This window comes from Podarcis cretensis, assembly GCF_951804945.1.
Source record: "Podarcis cretensis genome assembly, chromosome: 13".
NCBI lineage: Eukaryota > Metazoa > Chordata > Lepidosauria > Squamata > Lacertidae > Podarcis > Podarcis cretensis.
The window spans coordinates 24,284,789-24,308,622 of NC_137182.1; the positions used below are offsets into that span (position 1 = coordinate 24,284,789).

The following is a 23,834-nucleotide window of genomic DNA, read 5'->3' on the forward strand; positions in this document are numbered from 1 at the left end:
GATTCAGAGACAAAACACTCCGTCCTCAAGCACACCAGCTCAGTCCTCCCACCTTTTCTGTTACAAGGCAATATTACCAATGCTCAACAATACATATGATTAAGGAACAGATGCAAAACCACAGGAAAACAACAGAGGGGCCTGTTTATCGCAGACCCAGAAGGATGGTTGGCTGGGGCTAAGTTCCATCATCCTCAATACGTAGGGACAAGCAGTGGCTACTCACTGCTGAGGCATTTGTACTCTGTATGTACTCAGAGGCATTCTTCTCTGTTATTATTGCTTCATAAATCAAATTCCAAAGGGTGAGCCCCAAACTCAGCTTTGCAGAGGTAGAGAATATGCTTAGGGTCAATATTTTTTTTAAAAATGGAAGAACTGAAATAAGTTCCTGGGAGTGGGGTGAATCAGCAGGATGGGGAAAAATGGAATCAACCAAACAGGAAATTCATCGTGCAATTGCATGGATATATTTTTTTGGGTGGGTAGCATGCTCCCTGAAGTCCAATGGGACTGGAATAGTGCTACAAATCTCTGGGACAAGGAGAATAGCAAGCAATTAGATGAGAAGGGAGCTAGTCTAGGGTAAGGGAATCAGAATACAGTTTATGGGACACAGCGGGATAGTAACCAGCATACAGCATGGGTGGTGGGAATCACAAGGATTGCAATTCGATTTGAATGGGCAGGGGAATGGAGGAGGCCCTGATCCAGGGCAGTATGCACAGTTGAGCAGCGAAGGAAATTAAAACAGCTGGCCAGCAAATACAATGTGAATGTGGGAACCTAATTCCTAATTCTTGGCAGGAGATTAGGGCAGCCAGGGGGGCACAGGGGCCAGAATGCAGTTAGGATATGGTGCAGCACAGATCCCAAGGAGCAGGAAATGCAAATGAAGTTGGGGTGGAAGGTAAGGAACGCAGGAGAGTCAGGGAAAAGGGCTGTAGCTCAATGAGAGAGGATCTGCCTTGCATGCAGAAGGTCCCAGGTTCGATCCTGCCAGCCAGTGTAGACAATACTGACTTAGTATAAGGCAGCTTCCTATGAAAGGGAGCGGGTGCAGTTTATCAGATGGACACTAAGCAACCGGAACAGGGCTGGGCCAGGTGGGGTAAACCAGCTGGGAAGAAAACCCAGAGTGGGGACAATGTGGAATTGGGCCAGGGGGCAGAATGCAACCCTCCCCTGGGTCCCTTCCAACTTGCAGTTCTCTAATTCCCGGTGGAAAATGGGTGTTGAGGGAGAGCAGCACCTGGCCTGCAGTTAGACAAGGAGAAGGGGGAAAGGGTGGGCTTGATGGGGGGCGGGAAGTAGAATGCTAAGTTAAGGGGCAGCAGGCACTTGGGGACGATGGGGCGCTTGGTCAGCAGATCTGAGGAATAACTAAGAGGGGGGGAGCAGAGCTGCAAGGGGTCAGCATGCAAGAGAAGCAGATAGGGAGGTGGGGGGAGAGATCACAAGGGGCAGATCTAGGGCACGGAGTGCTGGGAGCTCGCCATACAGTTAGATGCTGGGGGGGGGGGGGGGGGCAAGCATCGCACAAATAACTGGGATGGAGCGAGCCTGGCAACAGGAAGGCGATCTTGTCTGTTTAAGGAAGGAAGCGCCTCCGCCGGCCAGGCGCTGGGCCGAGGCCCCGGAGCCCCCAGCTGAGCGGGTTGTCCTGCGATGCCCCCACCCCAGAGTTAGAGGGGGGGACCTTCTCCCCTCTCTCCCGGGAACAGCCTCGTCATCCTCCTCCTCCTCCTCTTCCCCCAGGAGGACGCAGCGATGGGAGAGCGCGTTGGTGAGGAGGCACGACCACCTGGCTGCCCCCACGGATGCTCTCCCCTCCGCCCCTTATGCAACCACCGACACCCCCCTCTTCCTCCCCCCTCCCCCGGTTATTCTTGCAGGGAGGCGGCGAGGTTAAGGGGGGGGGGTTGGACTTACATCACCTCCCCGCTTGGTGGGGAAAGATCCTCCATCCTCAGGAGCTGTAGAAGTGGGTGCTTGCTGGGGGGAGGGGGGAGGCTCTCTTCAGGGGCTTCCTCCCCCCTCTTTGGTGGCTCTCTCTCTCTCTCCCCCTCCTCGAGATCCAGCCGATCTCTCTCTCTCTCTCTCTCTCTCTCTCTCTTTCTTTCTCTCCCCCTCCCCCAGGGCTCACGCCACGAAGTGTGCCATCATCATCAGGCTGGCAGAACCGCCACGCGTCCCACGTGGTGGCTTCACCTTCTGTGGCCTAAGGATGCTCCGCCACACCTCCCCGTTGCCCAAAGAAAACGGCGATCACATTTCTGGAAGGAGGAGGAAATGTTTTGAAATCTCATTCCTGGCTGGCCTGGTATAGCCTCTTGCCTCGCACTCACTTCCCTTGGTTTTGCAGCTCCTGTTTCCTGCTCCCGAGAACACACACACACACACACACCTCTCAGAAGCAGGAAACAGTCACAGTGCAAAAGAGGTACCCTTTTTTTTTTAATTTAAAGAGAACCTGCAATAACAATCTCCTCCTCCGCCTTCTCTCCCATCCTCCGAATCGAACTGATCTCACAGCACAAATGAAACAAACAAAGCCAAGTTTAGGCAGGGGGCCGGGGTCGTTTTTTCCTATGGTGACCATTTAATTTCTGGTTGCAAACCAGTGGTTACTTTTTGCAATGAGAGGCGAGGAAGCTCAGCCTTGTCGGGAGGACCTTGCTGTGACTTAGGGGCTTTGTTCCATCTCACTCTTTAACACCCCCCCCCAAAAGCCCAGCCCTTTCCCAGTATCCCCAACTCTAGATGCTGGGGTGGAAAACAAAGAGGAAAGCAGGCGATTCACTTCCAATTCATCAGTTACAGAGGTAAAAGCATCTTTCAAAGTCACATTTGCAAAACAACGTTTGAAGGTGTCGATTTTCTTGAAGATAAGGAAGAATGTCCCAATGCCAAAAAGCCAATTAAAATCCTGAAAAAATTGCCTCATTTTGGATGCATGAACAATTTACATTTGTCTTCAGTTCCCATTACAATTTTAAAACACACACACACACACACACACACACACAAATGTCCAATAAAAACGTACTGAAGGCAGAGAAAATATTAATGGATGCTGTTAAAAAATTATAGCCTATTATCAGATATGGTTCAGGGGTGAAGATCATCACTTTAAAGTTCCATGACATAATATTATTAGGCATGTCGTATCCATTTCAGAGGTGGAAGGTTATTTTGGAAGCAATAGATATACTTCCCAGGGAAATCTGAAAGAAGACTCCCACAAAATCATCTGTATGCGGCATTTGATGCCACAAAGATTAAACAGAATTTCTAAAGTATGTGAGTAATTTATTGTAAAGCTAGAAGCCTTCATGACATACAACATATAAAATATACATTATGTTCAATCATGATGAATTAACATCAAATGCCTGGAAAGGCGGGGCAGAGAAACAGCATTTGGATATTTTTATTACCACTAACACCTGCTACATTCCTTTCCCACCAAAATCCTAACTTTAACTGCTAAAACACCAAACCTGTAACATATTGAAATGTGGGAAGCACTGTGTGCTTCAAAATTCATAGTTGGGAGCAAGCCACATCTCATGAAATAGTGAGCAAGCTTCCAACTTCACTCTTTGTCAGGCTGGATGTTAGACAAAGCAGGTGGCAGGAGGAAGAGGAATAATAATAATAATAATAACAATAATAATAATTAGTGTGAATGTTGCAGCCATGAGGTCTGCATTTATTTTAGTCATAGCATTCTCAAAAAAGGAGATTGCAGGTCAGGTCATTTCTGGGATTCGAGAATAAAAAAGCAATGGTTGGTCCCCATGTTTAAATAGGGTTGCTGTATTTCAAACAGTGAAAAACCGGACAGAAAAGTTGTTGAGCTATTTTTATGGAAAATCAGGAAAAATGACACTGCCAACATGGGGTTGCCATACATCCAGATTTTCCCGAACATTTTGCCAATTTCCGCCCAGCCACTGCTACCAACCACAGTTTTCTGGATATGTCCGGAAAATTCGGATGTATGGCAAACCTTGAAAAAGGACAAAGCACAGCTGTTACCCAGGCTTGTCTCATACCTTAAAGCAGAATGTGTAGGTTCCTACTTAGGCAGACAACAGCAATAAAAAGAAGCAAGGCAGTCTACCTACGTATTAGCAAAGTCAGAGGTCAATTTTGCAGGGATCCTTTGGCCCTGAAGATGTCGCTGAACCACAACTCCCAGCATGGCTAATGGCCCCAGGTGATGAAAAAGCCAAATTGAAGCCAAATTGGATAGTATTGTTAACTAGTGGTTCAGGTGGTAGAAAATAAATTCCCTTTGACTGTAGATTCCATCCCGGGTCCAAAATCCAACCTAATTTTTGCCCTTTAAGGATTCCTTGTCCTCCTACCCCATTTTGTGTAGCATCTAGCCTGATGAAGAGAAATGAAAAACCCAAAAGCTTGCTCCCTATTTTGTGACATTTTGATATTTTTTTGTGAATTGCATTTTATTAATTTTCAAAAGCTTACAAGGACAATGGTGATACCGAGATTTGTTGATTTTAATAAGTGTTCCCCAGCTGCAGAGTTTGGATTTTCCTTGTGGGCCACAACATGGAGGTTTTCTTTTTTATGTGAACTTCCAAGTGGGGTTTGGCTCACAGAAGACTCTTTCGGAGCTTTTGTTCCTGCCTTCCTCCTGAAATTTGTCGCTGTTTGTGCAGTTGTGAAACCCCCTGTGTAAGGGACATGGAGCTAGCCTGGTTCAAATGCATGCCTGGCTACAGGGGCCTTGCACAATTCACAACCTCTCACCTCTGCCCACTCCACCGCAAGCTCATACGCTTACAAGCTTATATTGCCATCATAAGGACTAGAAGGGGCACGCGGGTGGCGCTGTGGGTAAAACCTCAGTGCCTAGGACTTGCCGATCGTATGGTCGGCGGTTCAAATCTCCGCAGCGGGGTGAGCTCCCGTCTTTCGGTCCCAGCTCCTGCCCACCTAGCAGTTCGAAAGCACCCCTAAGTGCAAGTAGATAAATAGATACCACTTTATAGCAGGAAGGTAAACGGCGTTTCCATGTGCTGCGCTGGCTCGCTAGAGCAGCTTCGTCACGCTGGCCACGTGACCTGGAAGTGTCTCCGGACAGCACTGGCTCCCGGCCTCTTAAGTGAGATGAGTGCACAACCCTAGAGTCGGACACGACTGGCCCGTATGGGCAGGGGTACCTTTACCTTTACCTTTAAGGACTAGAAATTATCTTTAAAAGTGGGTGGGGGCCCGCAATGAGACTGGCAGGACGCCAAATTTACTTTCCATTTCTGTACTTAACGATAAGAAAAAGAAGGGGAAATTAAATTGAAATTGAAAGAAAAAAGTGGAAAGTTTGAATACCATCCAGGATATAACTGGTCAATGTGATCCTGAGTAAAATGCTCATGGAATGGCTCAAGGCCTTTTGGGACATGAAACACGTATAATGAAATTTTTTAAAGGCCAGAATCTTTCCTGCTGAGGATATTAGACAGCGAAATTCCAAATAAAGGCTCAACTGTGTTTACGTATGTAACTACAGCGGCAAGGATTCTCTGTGCACAGAAATGGAAGGATGAAAGAACCCCCTCGAAGGATGGTTGATGAAAATCTTGGAATATGCAGAGATGGCAAAACCAACGGCACTGATTAGAGACACAAATTTAGAATCCTTCAAGGAGGACTGGAGATACTTTATAGTCTTATTTAAAAAGTTATTTTCTGTATGCAAAGACCAAAGCGGGGTTTGAAATGTAAGAAACTAGCAGAACATGAATGCAATAGAAAAACAACAGAACTTTAAAACGCAATTGTATGTAATTTGGGTTATAAACATTGGTGTTGGGTGAGCAGGAAGTCACTAGTTTTGTTGAATTGGAACAGAACTGTTGAATAACAAAATGTGACTTTTAATCTGGAAAAAGAATAAAATATTTTCTATATATAGGAATGTTTAGACCCTTGATCTACCTCTCACAATACTTGGGAGGTGGAAAACACGCAAGACTCTTTTGTCATTTTATAACTTGGGCCCAGTGGCGGACATTTAAACTCTTCAATCTTTCATGCATCCAAAATCTCTCAGGGGGGTAGTGTGTGTGTGTGTGTGTGTGTGTGTAACCAGTGTCCTTGTCATTTGCCGTCACCTTCAGGTGTCACTCATTTCACACTGGCATCTTGCCAAAACATTCAAAGTCTGTCACGGTTTCACCCACCTGTGTGCTGTTGAACTTCCGCGCCTCTTAATCAGGTTTATTTCTCTCCTCTGTATCATTCAGCCCAGCTGCCAAGGTCTTCACATTGACGGTCACTTTGCTTCAAGAAAAGTTCCAAGCAACTTCCACATAGCTAGACTTTTCCTCTGCTGTTGGGTCTCTTATGGTTTATTAAATTTCTATCCTGCCTTCCCTTCCCAAAGGAACCCAGGGTGGCAAACACCAAAATGATGAAGCAATACAATTCGAAATAAAACAAAACATATTTGTAAAAAAAAACCACCCCTGCTATCTATTTTAGTTTGTCATAGGTGCTCTGGTGATTACTGAATTCAATGGGTGGGAAATCACACGGTTAATAATAGTAGTAATGCCATTTCATAACCTCCAGCATTCTCCTCAACATTTCTCTAATGAAAGTAGGGATGTCATGAGGAAAAGCAGGATCAAATCGCAAAGTGGGATGGCTTCTGTAAATCCAGGACTATCCCTGGAAAACGGGCAGTTGGAAGGTCTGTCCCTCTGTTTGGCTCAAAATACAAGGAACAATAAACCTAAACATGTGTAAGTCCACAACTGAAACTGTTCAAGGCAGCCATAAATGTTTCCCAACATGGCGTTTTATGATCAGAGGGAGCACAAGCAACCACACCCTAGGCCAGCCCCAACCTCTCTCACCACCAAAGGAACACCAGTGAACAGCAGAGAACTGGCACAAGAAACGCTGACACCAAACCCTACATACATTAAGCAAAATAGAAACATCGCCACCCGACCCCACCCATCTTCCCCCCCTCCACCCCTTTTCTTCCTAATGTCTCAACAAATGAAACTGATTTGTAAAAATGTTACATGGAAAAAATACGGGAGACATTACACATACTTCTGGGATGATCAGAGGGAGAGGCTCTTCCCAAAGTACCACTGCTGTGGATGGCAAGGAGGGTGTGAATATGAGACAGACAATATTTCACCTTAGGAACTCCTTCTCAGACGAGACCAGGCATTCCCCTGTCCTGGCTACGGTCAGGCAGAATTTGAAAGTGGTGTTATTTGTCCAGGCCTCTGAATGGGGTTCAAAGGTTCATTTAGGCCAAGAAACGCCAACATGACTTTGTGTCTAGGCCACCCACTCACCCATTACCTGCTTTTTGTGAGGGTGGTTCCCTTTTTTCTCTTCCCTGCTTCCTCTTTCAGCTCTTATGTTCTTTCCAACAATGGGATTTGTTGTACAGTGGTACCTCTGGTTACAGACGCTTCAGGTTACAGCCTCCGCTAACCCAGAAATAGTACCTTGGATTAAGAACTTTGCTTCAGGATGAGAACAGAAATTGCGCGGCAGCGGGAGGCCCCATTAGCTAAAGTGGTACCTTAGGTTAAGCACAGTTTCAGGTTAAGAACGGACCTCCAGAACGAATTCAGTTCTTAACCTGAGGTACCACTGTAGTGGATCTGATTCTTAGCCAGCTCCCCTGGAAAAGTGACGAGTGTCTGTGAGTGCATGGTTCTCTCTTGGTGGGTGGGTGACACATACAGCATTCTCAAAACCCAAATGTGCCTTTGAAACCACCACCAAGACAATTTACAAATAAAATTATTAAAAACAGCAAAAAACACACATGTAAAATAATACTAAAACTCTTTAACAAATGGACACTCACGGAAAACACCCAGTTGTCCAGATGCCAACTACTTGGGGGGGGGTGTCTCGTAAGGGATGTGGATGGTGCTGTGGTCTAAACCACTGAGCCTCTTGGGCTTGCTGATCAGAAGGTTGGCGGTTCAAATCTCCGCAACAGGGTGAGCTCCTGTTTCTCTGTCCCAGCTCCTGCCAACCTAGCAGTTCGAAAGCACACCAGTGCAAGTAGATAAATAGGTACAGCTGTGGCAGGAAGGTAAACGGCGTTTCCATGTGCTCTGGTTTCCATCACGGTGTTCCATTGTGCCAGAAGCGGTTCAGTCATGCTGGCCACATGACCCAGAAAGCTGTCTGTGGACAAACGCTGGCTCCCTCGGCCTGAAAGCGAGATGAGAGCCGCAACCCCATAGTTGCCTTTGACTGGACTTAACTGTCCAGGGTTCCTTTACCTTTACCTTTACCTTGTGTGTGTTGTAACTTGTTTATCTTACTTCAGTACTGCTGATGGGATAACACCTGAGGCAGACGACCAGATTAGGGAGGCCAGGACAGGGAGACCCAAAAGAGGGGAATGTCTGGGACAAGAGTGCTCAAGGGAAATAGTCAGAGAGGCTCATATCACCCCCTACCCCAAGCATCTACTGTCTGAAGCATACACCATAGTCTGCCTCATAGAAGGGCTTGGCTGGCTAGCCTTGCCATGTCTTAGCACCAGATAACGTGTCAGGCTTTAGCTCTGAGAGATAACACCACAAGAGGAAGCCTGCCGGATCAGACCAATGGCCCATCTAGTCCGCCATTTTGTTCCCACAATGGCCAACTAGATGCCTGTGGGACATCCACAAGCAGGACCAGAGCGCTCTCCCCTCTTGCGGTTTGCAACCACTGGTATTCAGAAGCATTGCTACCTCTGACAATGTGGAGGCAGAGCGTAGCCATTTTAGCTGGTCGAGTTGAAAGAGACCCTGAGAGTCATCTAGTTCCAATACCTGCAGTGCAGGAAACTTTTGTCCAATGTGGGACTTGAACCCACAACCCTGAGAGTAAGAGTCTTATGCTCTACCGCCCATTTAAGGGTTCGGTATGGAAAGTTAGATAATTTTTAGACCCTGGACTTAATGGCCTTTGGACAGCCATGTGTATTAATTCGGTTGCAAAGCACAAAAATGAATATTCCTCTTCTCCCTGCTCCACCCCACAAATTCATCATTTATACCATGGCTTTTACAGCCCATACGTTAAGAGCAAAGCCCCGCAATTCGCTGTGCTGATTAATAAATAAATAAAAGAGTAATACTCTTGAGCATGTAGAGTTTTGGAATTTAAATTCATTCAAAACCCGGCAGCATCAGCGCTATGACAATGAAATGGAATTTGCTACTGCTGCCCTGCTGAGAAATACACTTCGCTTGGGAATAAGCATCATTGTGTTGCAGAGAAGGGAAATATATGTTCTGAGTAAAATAAATAAAATGAGCATCTGAGTGCATGCCCAGCTAGTCACTCCCAGAATGAATGTGTGTATGTGTGTGTGTATATATATATATATATATATATATATATATATATGCCCATGCCAGCCTAGTTGCTAATTCAGGTATTGCCACCACAGTTAGCCAATCTCTTGGTAGTCATGGGGGGGGGGAATATTGTGAGGCACGAGACTCTGAACCTTCAAGTCCAGCCCCAGCCATACCACTGACTGGAAAGGCTATTTATTCAAGCTCTTAACCCAAAAAGCAGCTTCAGTGGAGCACCAGCCACCAACCTTATGTAATCCAGAATGCAATGTGAGCATTGCTAGTGCAAAAATAAAAAAAAGGTCTGGCACAGCAGATCATCTGAGATGGTTCATGCAAGCATGTCAAGCCTTGTGCTATAGAGACTAGCAGAAACAGGAGCAGCAACCAACCTGAAACATCCTCATGAAACTCTCAAATCCAGGGATGGGGAAACCTGTAGCCCTACCAGATGCTGATGGGCTCTGACTCCCATCAGCCCCACCCAGCATGGCCAATCGCCAGGGATGATGGGAGTTGTAGTGCAGCAACAGGTAAAGGGCGACAGGTTCACCATGCCTGCCCAGAATGGCAAACGATTGGAACGAGAGGACAAGCAGAATAGTCGGCAACCCGGAATTCCATACGACTTAGGTTCCTGCCTCTGAAGTGTAGCCTCACATCCCACGTTCCAAAATGATGCATCAAATAAAAGAAAGAATATGAGGAGGAGGAGGTGTAAAAGGAGACAGATATTTTAAGGATAGCTGGAGCAGACAACTTTTTGAATTAACAAAAATAGTATACCCAGTTTGGATTTGTATATCCAGTATATCCAAAGTTTGGATTTGCAGAATTCACTTTTCCAAATAGTTAAGCATTTCGTTTCGTCGCGTTTTGGTAGGGAAAGTCAGTCACCTTGTATTGACCTCTGCATCTGTTGTATTTTCAAGGAAATTAGCAATTTTAACACAAACAAGCAGGAGGAGGGGGTGGGAAAATCCCTTTGGCGGCCAGGGTTTAATTTTTTTTATTTTTTGCTGACAAATAGGTCTATAGAAGTGAGAATGGAAAGGAAGAAGAAGAGGCAGGCATTATTTTTCAGGATTTCTTTTCTAGGTTTTACCAATTTGCTGTGGAATACTTTGAAGTACAAATGAGGGCTCTTGATCCTCTCTGATGTAAAAGCTGATGGAAAGGAAGCAAAAAAAAAATGAAATGAAATGAAATGAAATGAAACGAACAAAGAAACCACACACAGAGCACATTTCTCCAGCCTGCCTGGCTTTATTGTGCGAGGCTAGACAAGTGACTCAGAAGGGAAAAAACACAACATCTGGAGCTATAAGGAGAACATCCTAGTTCTTACTGCGGTGGCAAAGCTGTATCTGGGTTGTACTACTTCAGACTGCAGGTAGGAGAATCACGTCTTTCAATGTCCCTGCATATAGAAAATGAAAAACTAGTGCATTAGGGAGGCAGGCTATAACCTGCCCTTCTCCCTGACGTGGTAACCTTCTACATCCAATGAATATTTTGCATGGAGGTACATTCCAGCATGCAAGCCCTACCCTCTGCACTCTGAAGTGGTACAGGCTCAGAAACAAGTTTACTGTTTCAGTGAGAGAGGTAAGCCTTGGCCAATCAGAACTACTAGGGTCCCCAAAATAAGAAACTTAGCTCTGCAGGTGTTTTAGTAGTAGTAATAATAATAATTTTATTATTTATACTATTTATTTATACCAGCCACTCTGGGCGGCTCCCAACAGAGGACTAAAAACAGAATATAACTTCAAATATTAAAAACTTCCCTAAACAGGGCTGCCTTCAGATGTCTTCTAAAAGTCAGATAGTTGTTTATTTGCTTGACATCTGATGGGAGGGTGTACTACAGGGCGGGTGCCACTACCAAGAAGGCCCTCTGCCTGGTTCCCTGTAACTTGGCTTCTCGCAGCGAGGGAACAAGCAGAAGACCCTCGGAGCTGGACCTCAGTGTCTGGGCTGAACGATGGGGGTGGAGATGCTACTTAGATTTACTGTTATCCTCCAGCAGCAGGTGAGAAGCTTAACAGATAAGCTTATGAACTTCTGATTTTAGGAATACTGGCCCCCAATAAAGGGTGGGGGCTAAGGCAGAGACAGATGGACCAGGATCAAAACTAGGGTACAACCAAGCGTGTTGGCACATAATCTTCCTAAGTGCAAGCCAGAAATCTCACTTCCTCAGCCTTGGTCAGTTGTATGGCAGTTTGTCCTCCAGACTTTGCTGAATTGCAACTCCCATCAGGCCTGGCTATTAGCCATGCTTGCTAGGACTGATGGGATTTGCAGTTCAACAACTTTAGGAAGGCCAAAGGCTCTTCCCTCTGTGCCTAGAAGAATCCTTGTGGCTTAAAAGGCACTGTATATGTTAGTTTTAATTATCTGTTCTTCTTGTTGTTTAAATTTGTATACTGCCTCTCACCTGAAATGCTCTGGGTGGTTCAAGGCATATAAATACAAAATGAAAAAACAAAATACATACTAAAAACGAGAACAAAGCAAACCAATAAACCCGCCTCCCATAAACACATGTAAAAAGACACAGCATGTTAATCAGCCCAAGGCCTGGTCAAAGAGGAACATTTTCGCTTGGTGCCTACAGGTGTATAATGGAAAACGAATAGTCCTAGACAGAAAATCAGTTCGGGGGAAAATGCTTCAGGGTTATGCTGCTTTTAATTGGTGAGGTGAGGAACTTTGGGAGCCAAAAGGCAGGGTAGAAACATCTTTCAGAAATAAAAAAACATTTGATGCTCATGGAGCCAGCCTGACAAGGTAAAAATTCTTTCCCCACCTCATGTCAAAATAATATTGTATTTTAAAATGTTCTCTTCTTCCTATCATTTTATTATCTTGCATTCTTAATGTGGTATAGTGGAAAAGACTTTACCACTTTCCGGGGGGAGGGGGGGGCTTATTTCCATAAAATAAGCAAGTATGAAACAGGTAGTTTATTACCACTTTCTCTGATGCCCTGGGCTTTTTGTTTACAGGGATTATTATTTTTTTAACGCAAGCATTCAAAATGGGTATCTTCTCCTGCCAGCTTAGATAATACAGTGGTACCTCAGGTTACAGACGCTTCAGGTTACAGACTCCGCTAACCCAGTAGTACCTCAGGTTAAGAAGTTTACCTCAGGATGAGAACAGAAATCGCATGCTGGTGGCGCGGCGGCAGCAGGAGGCCCCATTAGCTAAAGTGGTACCTCAGGTTAAGAACAGTTTCAGGTTAAGAACGGACCTCCAGAACGAATTAAGTTCTTAGCCTGAGGTACCACCGTACACAACTCTGGCTACTGTTTCTTTCTGCTGCCTGAGTAGACTAGACCTCAGGAGCTCATAACTGGGTTAACCATAGTGGCTATTTTCAGACCGGCTCTCCACAGACACAATACTGGGTGAATCGTATGCTATCTTAGCTTTGTTTTGTTTTGAACTTGGAAGTCCTAATGAAGCCCTTTCTGGAGGACCCCTGGTTAACAAGCTAGGGAGTCGTGGTGGTAACGGTATCAATCCTATTGCTGAACCCTCAACTCCAGCCTCATCTGTTTGCACTATACATTTAATGAAGCAGTATTATGCCACTGGGGCCTAGGACAGAGCCTAGGACTTGCCAATCAGAAGGTCGGCGGTTCGAATCCCTGCAACGGGGTGAGCTCCCGTTGCTCGGTCCCTGCTCCTGCCAACCTAGCAGTTCAAAAGCACCTCAAAGTGCAAATAGATAAATAGGTACCACTCCCGCAGTAAGGTAAATGGCGTTTCCGTGCGCTGCTCTGGTTCGCCAGAAGCGGCTTAGTCATGCTGGCCACATGACCCGGAAGCTTAATAAAGCGAGATGAGCGCTGCAACCCCAGAGTTGGTCACGACTGGACCTAATGGTCAGGGGTCCCTTTACCTTTACCCATTATGCCACTGGCTTCCCCCAAAGCATCCTGGGAACTGCAGTCAGGTAAGGGTGCCGAGAGTTGCTAGGAGACCCCATGTTCACATTCAATCCCTCTTCCCAGGGAATGAGAATTGTACCTCTGAGGTAAATAGGAGCCTCCTAGCAGTTCCCAGAACTCTTAAAAAACGACAATATCCAGGGTTGTAGATCATTCTGCCACTGGTCACTGCTGGGGATGCGTGGGCCTGTCTCCAGGTACTGCGGTCATCTGCAATTGATTCCCTCACAGTGGCGTTGATACTGCCAGCCTTTTGGTCATGCTTGCAGATTTGTTGTGCTAAGTTGGTCTGCCAACAGGCTTGGTGCCTGAAGCTAAGCTACTGGCCCACCTGGTTCTTTTGCAGTCTACTCTTACTGGCAGTAAGCCTCCATGGTTTCAGGATCTTTCACAATTCTACCCAAGACTGACCCCTGGGATCTTTTGCACGCAGAGCATGTGCTCTACCACCGAGCTACAGTCCAGCCAGTCACCCACCACCTTGCCCTACCCTAATGCAATGTCAGAAGGAAAAAATCTTCTTTTGGAGGGGACGGTATAAAAGGTCAAATAGAACAAGCTCAGTGGGTGAACGTGGGCCACTCTTTTCTGTAGCGTAACTCAGGTTTGGCTCATACAATAACCACAGGGTTGCTTCTACTGAAATTAGGTTTGAATGTTGTAGCTGATAGAACAGGTCCTGGCGCACACGTTACGCAGAGAGAGTGGTGCCAATGGTTCTGGTTTGCAATTGTGAAAGCAGCTCAAATCCAATTCCTAAAACCTAGTATATAAGCAACATGAAAGCACCCAAGCATATGCAGAGTCTTTCCCTCACTACAGTCGTACCTTGGAAGTCAAACAGAATCCATTCTGGAAGTCAGTTGGACTTTCAAAATGTTCGGAAACCGAAGCGCGGCTTCTGATTGGCTGCAGGAAGGTCCCGGGACCTTCCTGCAGCCAATTGGAAGCCTTGTTGGACATTTGGGTTCCAAAGCACGTTCGCAAAACAGAACATTCACTTCTGGGTCTGCGGCGCTTGGGAGCCAAAACGTCCGGGTACCAAGGCACGACTGTACTGAGTAACCACACACATACTCCCACCATCTGAACATCAGTGCACACAAGACATTTAGCACAGGCATCTTGTTAGAAACAGGAGCATGGGGTAGCTTGGGTGCAACAAATTAAAGCAGCACATGCCCTGCTCTAGCGCACAAATTCATGCTTAGAAACAGACATCCATTATGCTAGAGGCGGGAGGAAGTTCTGCAACTGCCTACTCCATTTAGACAAGGGAAAGAGTTCCCACAGTAGGAGCTGTGTGAACATTTTTTTACCAATGGCCATTTCATGGCCTTCTGGCCAGCAAAAAGTGTCCTTGGCAGGAGTGCTTCAGACACTGAGGCATCTCTCTACTTGCCAACTGGCAATACGTATCTGATGAAGTTGGCTCTTTTCTAGGAAAGCTTAGGCCAGAAGAAACTTTTAAATGTGCCGAAAAATTGCTGCAACAGACTAAATGGCAGTCCCTCTAGAAAATGAGATGTTGAAAGATTGGTCCAATGCCCTCAGGTTTTCTCAGAATGAACACACATTCATGGAAATATGAAAGTGTGGTGTGATAAGCTTCCTGAATGCGCTTGATCATTAGGGGATCCTGCACTACCGCAGAGACCTTAAGCAAAGGGGGCAGCGTTCTGTGAGACTTTGAAGAGTTGCTCAAACTTACACTGTAGGTTTTTCCAATATAATTTGCGCAGGCCCTGCCCACACTAGAAATCCACAGAAATTTGTCAATAATTGGAAAGCACACTTGCAACAAACTCTTTATTTTTATGTAGGAAGATCCCTAAACCTCGTCCACAAAAAGAGACTGCAAACCTGCAGCTAAATTCTGCTAAGTGAGCCAGTCCGAAGCACTCATCCCAGGAACACTTGTTAGTTATTTCATGCTAATTTTAACGAGGAATTCAACAAGTTATTGCTCACCGCTCTGGCAACTAGGACACAAATCCTTGGAATAAAAGAAGAGGCTGGATTTTATTTCCAGTTGCTACACTAAACATTAATGCAGCAGACATACTGTACTCAAGGAAGTCTTCTGCAGACACTCAAAAACAAGACTTGCCTTTAAGGCCCTTTAAAAAGTGTGTTATGTGTTGCAAACAACATACTCATGTATATCCCAGAAGCTCGAGACTGACTTGTACTACCTATGAATCAGACGCAGTCCACAAGCTCACCTCAACCTCAGAGCACCTGCCAGGCCACGATCCATGGTTGATGGACTGTGTTCAGCTCGGAAAGTCATGAGGCAGGAAGGCCTGTTCCAATATGAACCAGAACCACACACACATTTCCCCTAAAATAGCTGCATCTATAGGAAGCGGTTGCCTCCAGGCTGGCTGTGCAGTCAGGAAACAACACTTTGATGAACATGCCAGTTTGTATCGCTGACTGCATTTCCAGCTACGCAGCATTTCCTCTTCTCCACACCCAAAGTCACACAGTAATTTCTATTTTACTTAAGGCCGAGCTGGTGAGCAGCTGAAATCCGCAGCCTCTCAGATGCATTCCATTAATTATAAGGCACACATAAGCCTCCAAATATTTTATAGTCTCTCCCCCAAAGCGAGGAAGAATCAAAGGGGCATGCATGCTTTAAGTAGCTTGCACAGAATATGTAGAAGAGTAAAGAATGGAAATAGAAATTATCGGTCTCTAGCATGTATGGGATTCTTCCTCCCCACCCCCCACCCCCAAGCCTAGCTCAGAAGGTTTTCTTTAAAACAGAGTCTGGTTGTAGCTCCAGCCTCTGCCGTTTTAAACACTGAAGGGCAGGAAGACAGAGAAAAAAAGTAAGACACGCTTTTTTTGGTTTCCACTACTAACTCAGTGTACTTTATTTACCTGCAGCCTACAGCTGAACAGCCAACACTGGACAGAGTTCAGTAGCACTGAGGAATGATCAGATCTCCCCTTCACACACCCATCTCCCCAAATTCAGGAATGGCTTTCGTTTCGTGGGTGTCCCCCAAAGGAAAAAAAGGCATTAAGATAAGGTGGACCCAGGTTTGTCAAAAGCCCATCTTTCAGACTCATGCTGGAGCTTCCTGCTTAGTCATCACCTGGTCTCTTTTTGTACACTGGTTCGAGAAGTCAGCAGTGGGGGCTGCAATTCTGAACCTGGCACTGGAAGGCACGCGTCAGATACCCTGTACAAGAAACTGGCATGCTTGCTTTCCATTTGAGGATGGGCAACTGAAGAGGATCCCAGGACAAGCCTGGGGAAGTGTGGAGCCGGAGAAGGGATGGGAGTGGATGAGGAAGGGTATTTTTTGTTTTTTAAAAAAGAAATGCTTCTTGCAAGGCATTAGATTTCCTGACAAGGCAAGCTTAAAAAGCACCCATCTTTTAAAAGCCCCTAAGCATCAATAGCTGCATAGTTAGAAGCAGGTGTGTCTTATCCCCCCTTCAACCTCTGTCTAGGAATCCTAAACAGCTATAGAACAGCTGCCTCTCCCCCTTCCTTTTAAGAAATTGTTTTAAATGTTATAGAACTATAAAATTTAAACTGGTACACCTAGAACATAGCTGCCCATATCGGAACTGCTCTCTTTTGTAAAAAATAATAATAATGAAGTAACATGGATCTCCTGTTTACTGGAAAGACCAATAGAAAAAAAAGTAGTACTGGGGGAATGTTTGACACCATTTTATTAATCTTTAACTGCAGTGGAAAAATATAACCTTTTACAAGTGCCATCCTGTGTAAGCTCAAGTCAGTATATATATATTTATATAAATTTTTCCTTTTTGAAGTGCAGCAAGACTAATACCATATTCAGAATCAAATAAAGAGAACCAATAGGCCAAGAGGTTTCCAAATCGTACTTTTATCTTTTTGCTTTGTTTGAACATTTGAATTTCATCCTCATTTTTTGCAATCCAAAATATTTCCTGAAGGTTTCTTTTTCTCATTTGGACTTTTGTTTCCTTTTTTTTTTAACTCTTTGGCACAGTTGTGTGTGGTTCGGGCTACTTTGTTCACGCCAAGAGAGGGGCTGTGTCCCTTTGGGTTTTTGTCGTTGCCAATTTTTTTTAGCATAGTTTTGTTTTAAAGCCTTGCATCCCATTTGGAGAATTGGATCCTAAGCTCTCTACTAATACGTGAGAGTTGTTGTTTTTTTCTGGACACCCTCCCCGCCTCCCCCCACCCTGCCCCCTTGGTTTCTACATTCACAGTTGAACAAAATTAAGGAAGGAAAGGCGCTTTTTAATGAAACAAGATCGTGAAAAAATGTCACGACGGGAGCTTTGAACATCCCACCAGCGTTTCTCTAAAGAAGCCCTATTATGGAGCAACTTCTCTTCCCCCCTCCCCCCCTTAAACTCTTACTCTTCTGCCGCTTCAAGTAGACTGAACTTTGTTAGTTTTATGAAATGCAACTGCTAACCTCTTCAGTATTTCTCTTATTTTTTGGGGAAAAGATTAACTGCAATGACTTAAAAGTTGAGAATGTAGATATCGCCTCATTCACACACACTCACTCTTGAAAGAAAATCCTTCACCCGTCCCGTTTCTCTCGTGCTCTCTCGTGCACTGACAAGTGGCCAAAAACTCCCCTCCCAAAAGGTGAGCTGGGGTTCCCACCGCCTCCTCTTTCCAGCAACGAAAGCCAGACCTTATTATATGAGCACTCGGAATTGACCCTGAAGCTAGCTTTCCTCTCTCTCTCTCTTTCTCTCCAGACTAATTCATCTCCCTCTTCACTGGCGACAAGACACAGAAGTTAGTCCTTTGTCTCTTGTCAGAAGAGACCGCATTGAAGTATGGAAACCAATCATTTTCCACTTCCTGGAGGCAAGCGATGACAAGGTTTCGTTGCTACGCAAGTCAGTGATTAGCTCCATTAACAGCGCTGCTGCCGTTTGCCGTGGCTGGATTTTCACCGTGGTGTGTTTTAAGCCTCTCACTCACTCATCCTCTCATTCCCAAACACTCAGCATCCGTGCACACTCCTCACTTCCGGGTTGGGTTTGTTTTCTCAATAGATTGGAGATTATCCAGTGGGGGTCTCAGGTGTCATCCCAATGGTAACAGATCTGTAAGAGAAGGGATATTGTCAGCGGTAAAAGGCCACTCAAATTCTGGAATGTTTTGTAAGCTTCACACTCAGCTTATACTGGTCTTCACCACTGCTTCATGTAAACTGGGAGTGGATGGGGAGGGAATCAGTAGGAGAATCCTTTGGGAAGAAGGGCAGGACATAAATTTAATAAAAAAATTATCTATCTTTCAACTTTATCTATCTTTCAACTTTCCAGTTTCACTGATCTTCTCATTGAGAAACCCCTGATAGGTTTCTAATGACTTCTAGGGTTTTCAAAACACAGTTTGAAAGCTCCCAAGTTCACACATATTGAGGTTTAAACTAAGGACGTGCAGCATATGACATGCTGCACTATAGCACACAACTTCCACTTCCACTAAGCTATTCAATCTACAGCACTGTATGCCTAGGACTGAGAGACTCCATAAAAAGATAAAGGTAAAGGACCCCTGACAGTTAAGTCCAATCCTGAATGACTCTGGGGTTGCAGCACTCATCTCGCTTTACTGGGAGCACTTTGACATGCTTTCAAACTGCTAGGTTGGCAGGAGCTGGGACCGCGCAACGGGAGCTCACCCCGTCACGGGGATTCGAACCACCAACCTTCTGATTGGCAAGTCCTAGGCTCAGTGGTTTAGACCACAGTGCCACCTGTGTCCCATCTGAATTACTAAAGTTTGATTATTTTCCACAATTCATTCTGATGGGCTTCCAGGCAGACGGAATTTTTCAGCAAGTGGTGGAAAAACACCAGATGAAAGAAACTGATCTTTACTGAAGGCTTAAAGTCCTGAGCATCTCTAACAAAAACTATGTAGGTGAAGCTGCTTTGAGGAACAGAAATAGCTTCTTTACCAAGCTTGATTCTTCAGTTTTCTCAGCTCTTTAGTGGCCCAGGTAGCAAGCGTTTTTGTTTTGTTCGTCTTTGATCTCCTTCCTTCAGTTAGCAGTTCGTGTATCATGGGCCTAGCTTCTACCAACTTGAGGACATCTTTCCCAAATGCTGTGCACAAATCCCTACAGGAAACAAACAAGGGTACAAACAGAAATCTCTTTATTAATGTGTAAGCTGAATGAGGCTCCTCCTAGCCTTTATCTCAAGTTAGCTGCCATTTTTGAGTTTATAACTTTCTGTTCCACAGAGAAAAGGGGGGAGAGCACACATACGGACTGCTATGGACAGGCCCTTGCTACAGTTACCCAGAATTATGAAATAACCTTCCTGTAGAAGTATGACAATTTAAGCATGGCCAAGCTCAACAGAAAATACCGTATTTTTCGCTCTATAACATGCACTCGACCATAACACGCACGTAGTTTTTAGAGGAGGAAAATCCGTAGGCATGCCACCCGTAGGCATTCCCTCCATAACACGCACAGACATTTCCCCTTACTTTTTAGGAGGAAAAAGTGAGTGTTATGGTGCAAAAAATACGGTACTTGGAGACTTGGGATGTTGATGCAGATATTGCTGCTTTTCTGCTGGGGTTTCAGTGTTGTTATTTTTTAAAGAAATCTTTGCTTATTTATGTTCTTATACTATTGTTAAGCCAACTCAAGTATAGCTATGAGTCAGAATATCATTGAAGGACAACATCAGAACATCACTGAAGGTACCACAACCACCAGTTTGGCTCAGATGGCTGATGTCTAAAGACTGTCTTCGCAAAATGAGTTCACATTCAGTGAACTGGTCATCCTATTCCACATCAATTGCAAATTTAAAGGTGTGCTTACAAACTACCCATACTTACTGTAGAGTCCCTTAACGCTGCACCATGTAAAACTTAAGCCAACACTTGTGAAAGTTTATTTTGGTGGTGGAGGCTCCATGCTTAAAATACCTCATTTTGTCTTTATGGCAAATGTGATTCACAGGGGAGCCTGAGGTTCAGTGTGGTACTTCCAAGTTCCCCACTTCCCAAAGCACAAATAAGTTGTTGGCATTTACCCTATGAGCCCAGTCGCGCAGGCTACAACCCCATCAGTGTGATCTTCGTCTGTGGCAATATGGTCAATGAACGACAAGATGAATTCTACTCTGGGCTGCACCAGCATCACATCCGCTGAAAAGAAAGCACCATTTAGTTTTATTTGCTGGCTGCACAGCTGTTTCCTGCTTGCTGGTATTTAAACTTTTCTTTTAGCACCCAGATCCACCACAGACAACCTATGGTCCAAATGAAATCCACGATACTCTCCCCTCCCCTCCCCTCCACACACACACACACACACACACACACACACACCTCACTCAAGACTGCTGACTCCAAGAACAATATTTCTTTTAAGTGACTACACACACACCATGTTAAGTAGCCAGCACACACATGCTGAGCATCCAAGTTTGCTGCTATTTCAGTCAACATGGAGTAGCCTTTCTTCTTGAAAACCGACACAGGTGTAATTGTATTGCAGCCACAGAACATAGCAGTCAATGGTCCCAGAGCCCAGCAAGTAGGAGACACAGGTGAGTGACCCAAGGCAACAGATCTCAGGGTGGGATTGCCTCTTCTGCAGCCCTTCATTGTGTAATTTTTAAGACTAACGGCTTTGTAAGAATAATGGAACATAACCCTTTTAAGATACAAGGTGATGAGAAACTAGCCCAAAGGTCATCTGCTGACTCTGTCCAACTTTCAGATCTCCTGGTCAGCTTTTCCATTCACAAAAACATATTCAACAGCCTACTCACAGGTGTGGCAATTAAGACAATATACTACAACTCCTCTGAGAGTCCTCGAGATAAGAACAAGGCAATTTAGAGATTTGGACAGAGTGTCTTCTCACCCACATTACACTTCACAAGAGCCACGTGCAAGTTGGTTAAATTAAAGATGTTGAAATTGTTCGCCCAACTTTAAATACTCACGATGCACATTCTCTTGATCTCCTTTCAGCCCTTGGATGATTCCTGTGTAGGCTTCAAGACAGCCCTCTCGCAGTTCATTCAGGTAATCCACCATGTCATAGTCAGACTAAGGCAAAAAAAGCACAGCAGCAATCAGTCTGGGGTGGTTATGACAGTGCAACACATCTGCACAGCAGCCCAGGTTTCCAGGCAGGCCTTACCTTATCAACTTGGGCTTGAGAAGCCTGTTGTAGGGTATTCAGTACAACTTCTAAGTATTTCTTAAATTCCCCTCCAATTGCAAGAACAATGTCACCAAACACCGAGAGAATCTGGGGCTTCACAGATCGATGCACATTTTCATTCTGTAAGGACAAGGAGCTATTTTATTCATGGTATGAGTGAAAACCTTGAGCAATTATATTAAGTGTGAAAACATTTTGCATCTCTATTATACTCTATCCTGAAAGTACTGAAAGCTTATTCCAGTTTTAACCAAGAAACCTAGGTAAGATTGTTTGTATGTTTACTCAGAAATAAGTTGAGGTTCAATGGGACTAAGCCCCCCAGAAAGATTGTGATCCTGAGCTGCAGGAGAGGCAGATTTATTTATTTTTAATTTACCAAGCTGCATTAACTTTTGTGAAAAGATAAAAAGACCCAGGTGTTACACAAGCTTTATTCATGCATCTTGCCCTTTGCCTTTCCAGTTTTGGCAAAGTAGGTACAATATTCCCAGTCACTGTAGAAATATCCATCGCTGGATTAGAGTCTTCTTTTGCAATGGTGACTTTTGACCCTCACAGTATGTAAGCATCGGGAAGGGAGAGGAAGAATAAAACTCCATGAGCACACTGAGATCAATCAAGAAAACTTGTGCAAGACAAAAGCTTCTTGCCTAGAAGTGTCTCTTTTGCCCAAAAACCTAGCCAGCATAGCTACTTAATGTTTACACCTGTTAGTCTTCCAGCATATTAGGGATTTCTATTTAGAAGCCTTTTTTCCCCTCATTTCTAGATTTTCTGCCAACCTCCTTGTTCAAACAGCTAACTAGGAGGAGGCACTCACCCCCAAGTTTTCTAAAAGCAGCTGCATAACTTCATCACAAAAAGGCAGGATGTTGGACTGCAGAGCCCGGCACAAGTCACCCACAAGGCCCACTGCAGCCAAACAGACCTGTGGAGAGAAGAGAAAGGCATTACACCCACCCAATCCGTGAGTCACTTTCGCCCCCCTCTAGTGCTGATCATTATACCCGTGCCCTATTAAAAAGGCTAAATAAAGCCAGCAAGGCAGGCAACGGCTCAAGTGTGACGCGTCTGGAAGAGTCATAGCTTTTGCTAACTGTTTTATGCAGAGTTACAAGGAGTGGGAAGGAGGCAAGCTGGTTTGCTGGCTGGGAAAGAAGCAATACTTGGGAATCAGTTTGTAGTGCCAAATACTTGCTAGGAGCAATGCCCTTCCCTGAACTCTCAACACCAAACTGAATTACTAGTGAGCTACATTCATCTATCAAATAAACCCTCTAATCAAATCAGTTTCCAATTCACCATATCCCACCCCTTTTCCCTAGCCTAGCAAATATTTCCAGGACTTTGGAACTCGATGCCCTTACACAGTGCTCTACGAATCCAGCAACGTCTAAGCAGGTATCTCCGTTTGCAGTACCCTATGCTGAATTTTAAACCATATTTGTATCAATTTATGCTTAAGCTTTCAATCTGGACATGCAGCACTATGGGGGCTCTCAGGAATGCACCTCCTATCCAGTAGCTGTGGATGGTGTAGGGGGCTCTGCAATACCAGGTTCCCTTCCTGTGCTCATTCTCTAAACATGATCCCTGAAAACTATCCAAAGTTTTCCTGGCATATTCCAATTTAGTTTTAATTTAGAGTATTATCATGGAGATGTAGGATTCAGACAAGCTGATGATTATGATGATCTGTGTGTGGCTTTATATTATTGTTACAGATCTAAATAGTCTTTTCGTCTTCCCTAGTAACACAGAGATTGTTGGACTACAGCTCCCATCAGCCCTCACCAGTACCCATTCTGGCTGGGGAATACAGGGCCTTGTCACCTAGCCCTGTCTGGAGGGCCAAGGATATCCACCTGCTGTGGTACTATAATCAAGTGTCTTTGCCTGCCCACCACACTACCAATAATTCTGCACCTTTGCTAATCCAGGGTTTGATTTCAAAGTAAGTGTGCTCCTATGGCACGCAATTTTTGACTCGGACTAATAAGCTAATATCATGTAGCAGCAGGACTGTGCTCCTGATGAGAAGCTGTTGCTTTCTATGGAGGTTGATTCCTCTTCTGAGCTTTAGCACTATTTAAAACGCACAGAAGCCCATAGAATCTTTTCACCAAACTATACCCTGGGGCCCTCTAGAGCATTGGTGAGGAGCTGCACATAATTGACAGTAGGATTTCAAGGCAACTGGAATCAGCAAGTAAGAGCAATTGGGAAAGAGACAAAGTACCTTTCAGGTTTCTATAGCCTCAGGATTATATTGTTAAAACAAGCAACCTGTTCAGGTAACA

The 23,834-nt window shown here is 44.9% G+C and overlaps 2 protein-coding genes across 3 annotated transcripts in view; both read right to left on the minus strand.

The window, feature by feature from the left end:
- The window catches only part of TBKBP1 (TBK1 binding protein 1), a 60,251-nt gene extending 58,144 nt beyond the window's left edge, over positions 1-2,107 (minus strand). The window contains exon 1 of the mRNA XM_079949599.1: positions 1,933-2,107. The gene's annotated coding sequence lies outside the window, so the exon portion shown is untranslated. The remainder of the gene's footprint in view (positions 1-1,932) is intronic.
- A 14,913-nt stretch (positions 2,108-17,020) lies between these two features.
- Positions 17,021-23,834, minus strand: part of KPNB1 (karyopherin subunit beta 1) — a gene marked incomplete at its 3' end in the record, with an annotated part of 34,059 nt that continues 27,245 nt past the window's right edge. Inside the window, exons 17-22 of one of the 2 annotated variants that reach the window (XM_079949430.1) lie at positions 22,355-22,462; positions 21,508-21,651; positions 21,308-21,413; positions 20,387-20,501; positions 19,291-19,452; positions 17,021-18,427 (exon numbers count right to left, since the gene is read on the minus strand). In XM_079949430.1, coding sequence (XP_079805556.1) covers position 18,427; positions 19,291-19,452; positions 20,387-20,501; positions 21,308-21,413; positions 21,508-21,651; positions 22,355-22,462 — 636 coding nt within the window. Of the gene's footprint in view, positions 18,428-19,286; positions 19,453-20,386; positions 20,502-21,307; positions 21,414-21,507; positions 21,652-22,354; positions 22,463-23,834 lie in introns of those variants that run through there. The other variant, XM_079949429.1, reaches the window with a different exon arrangement.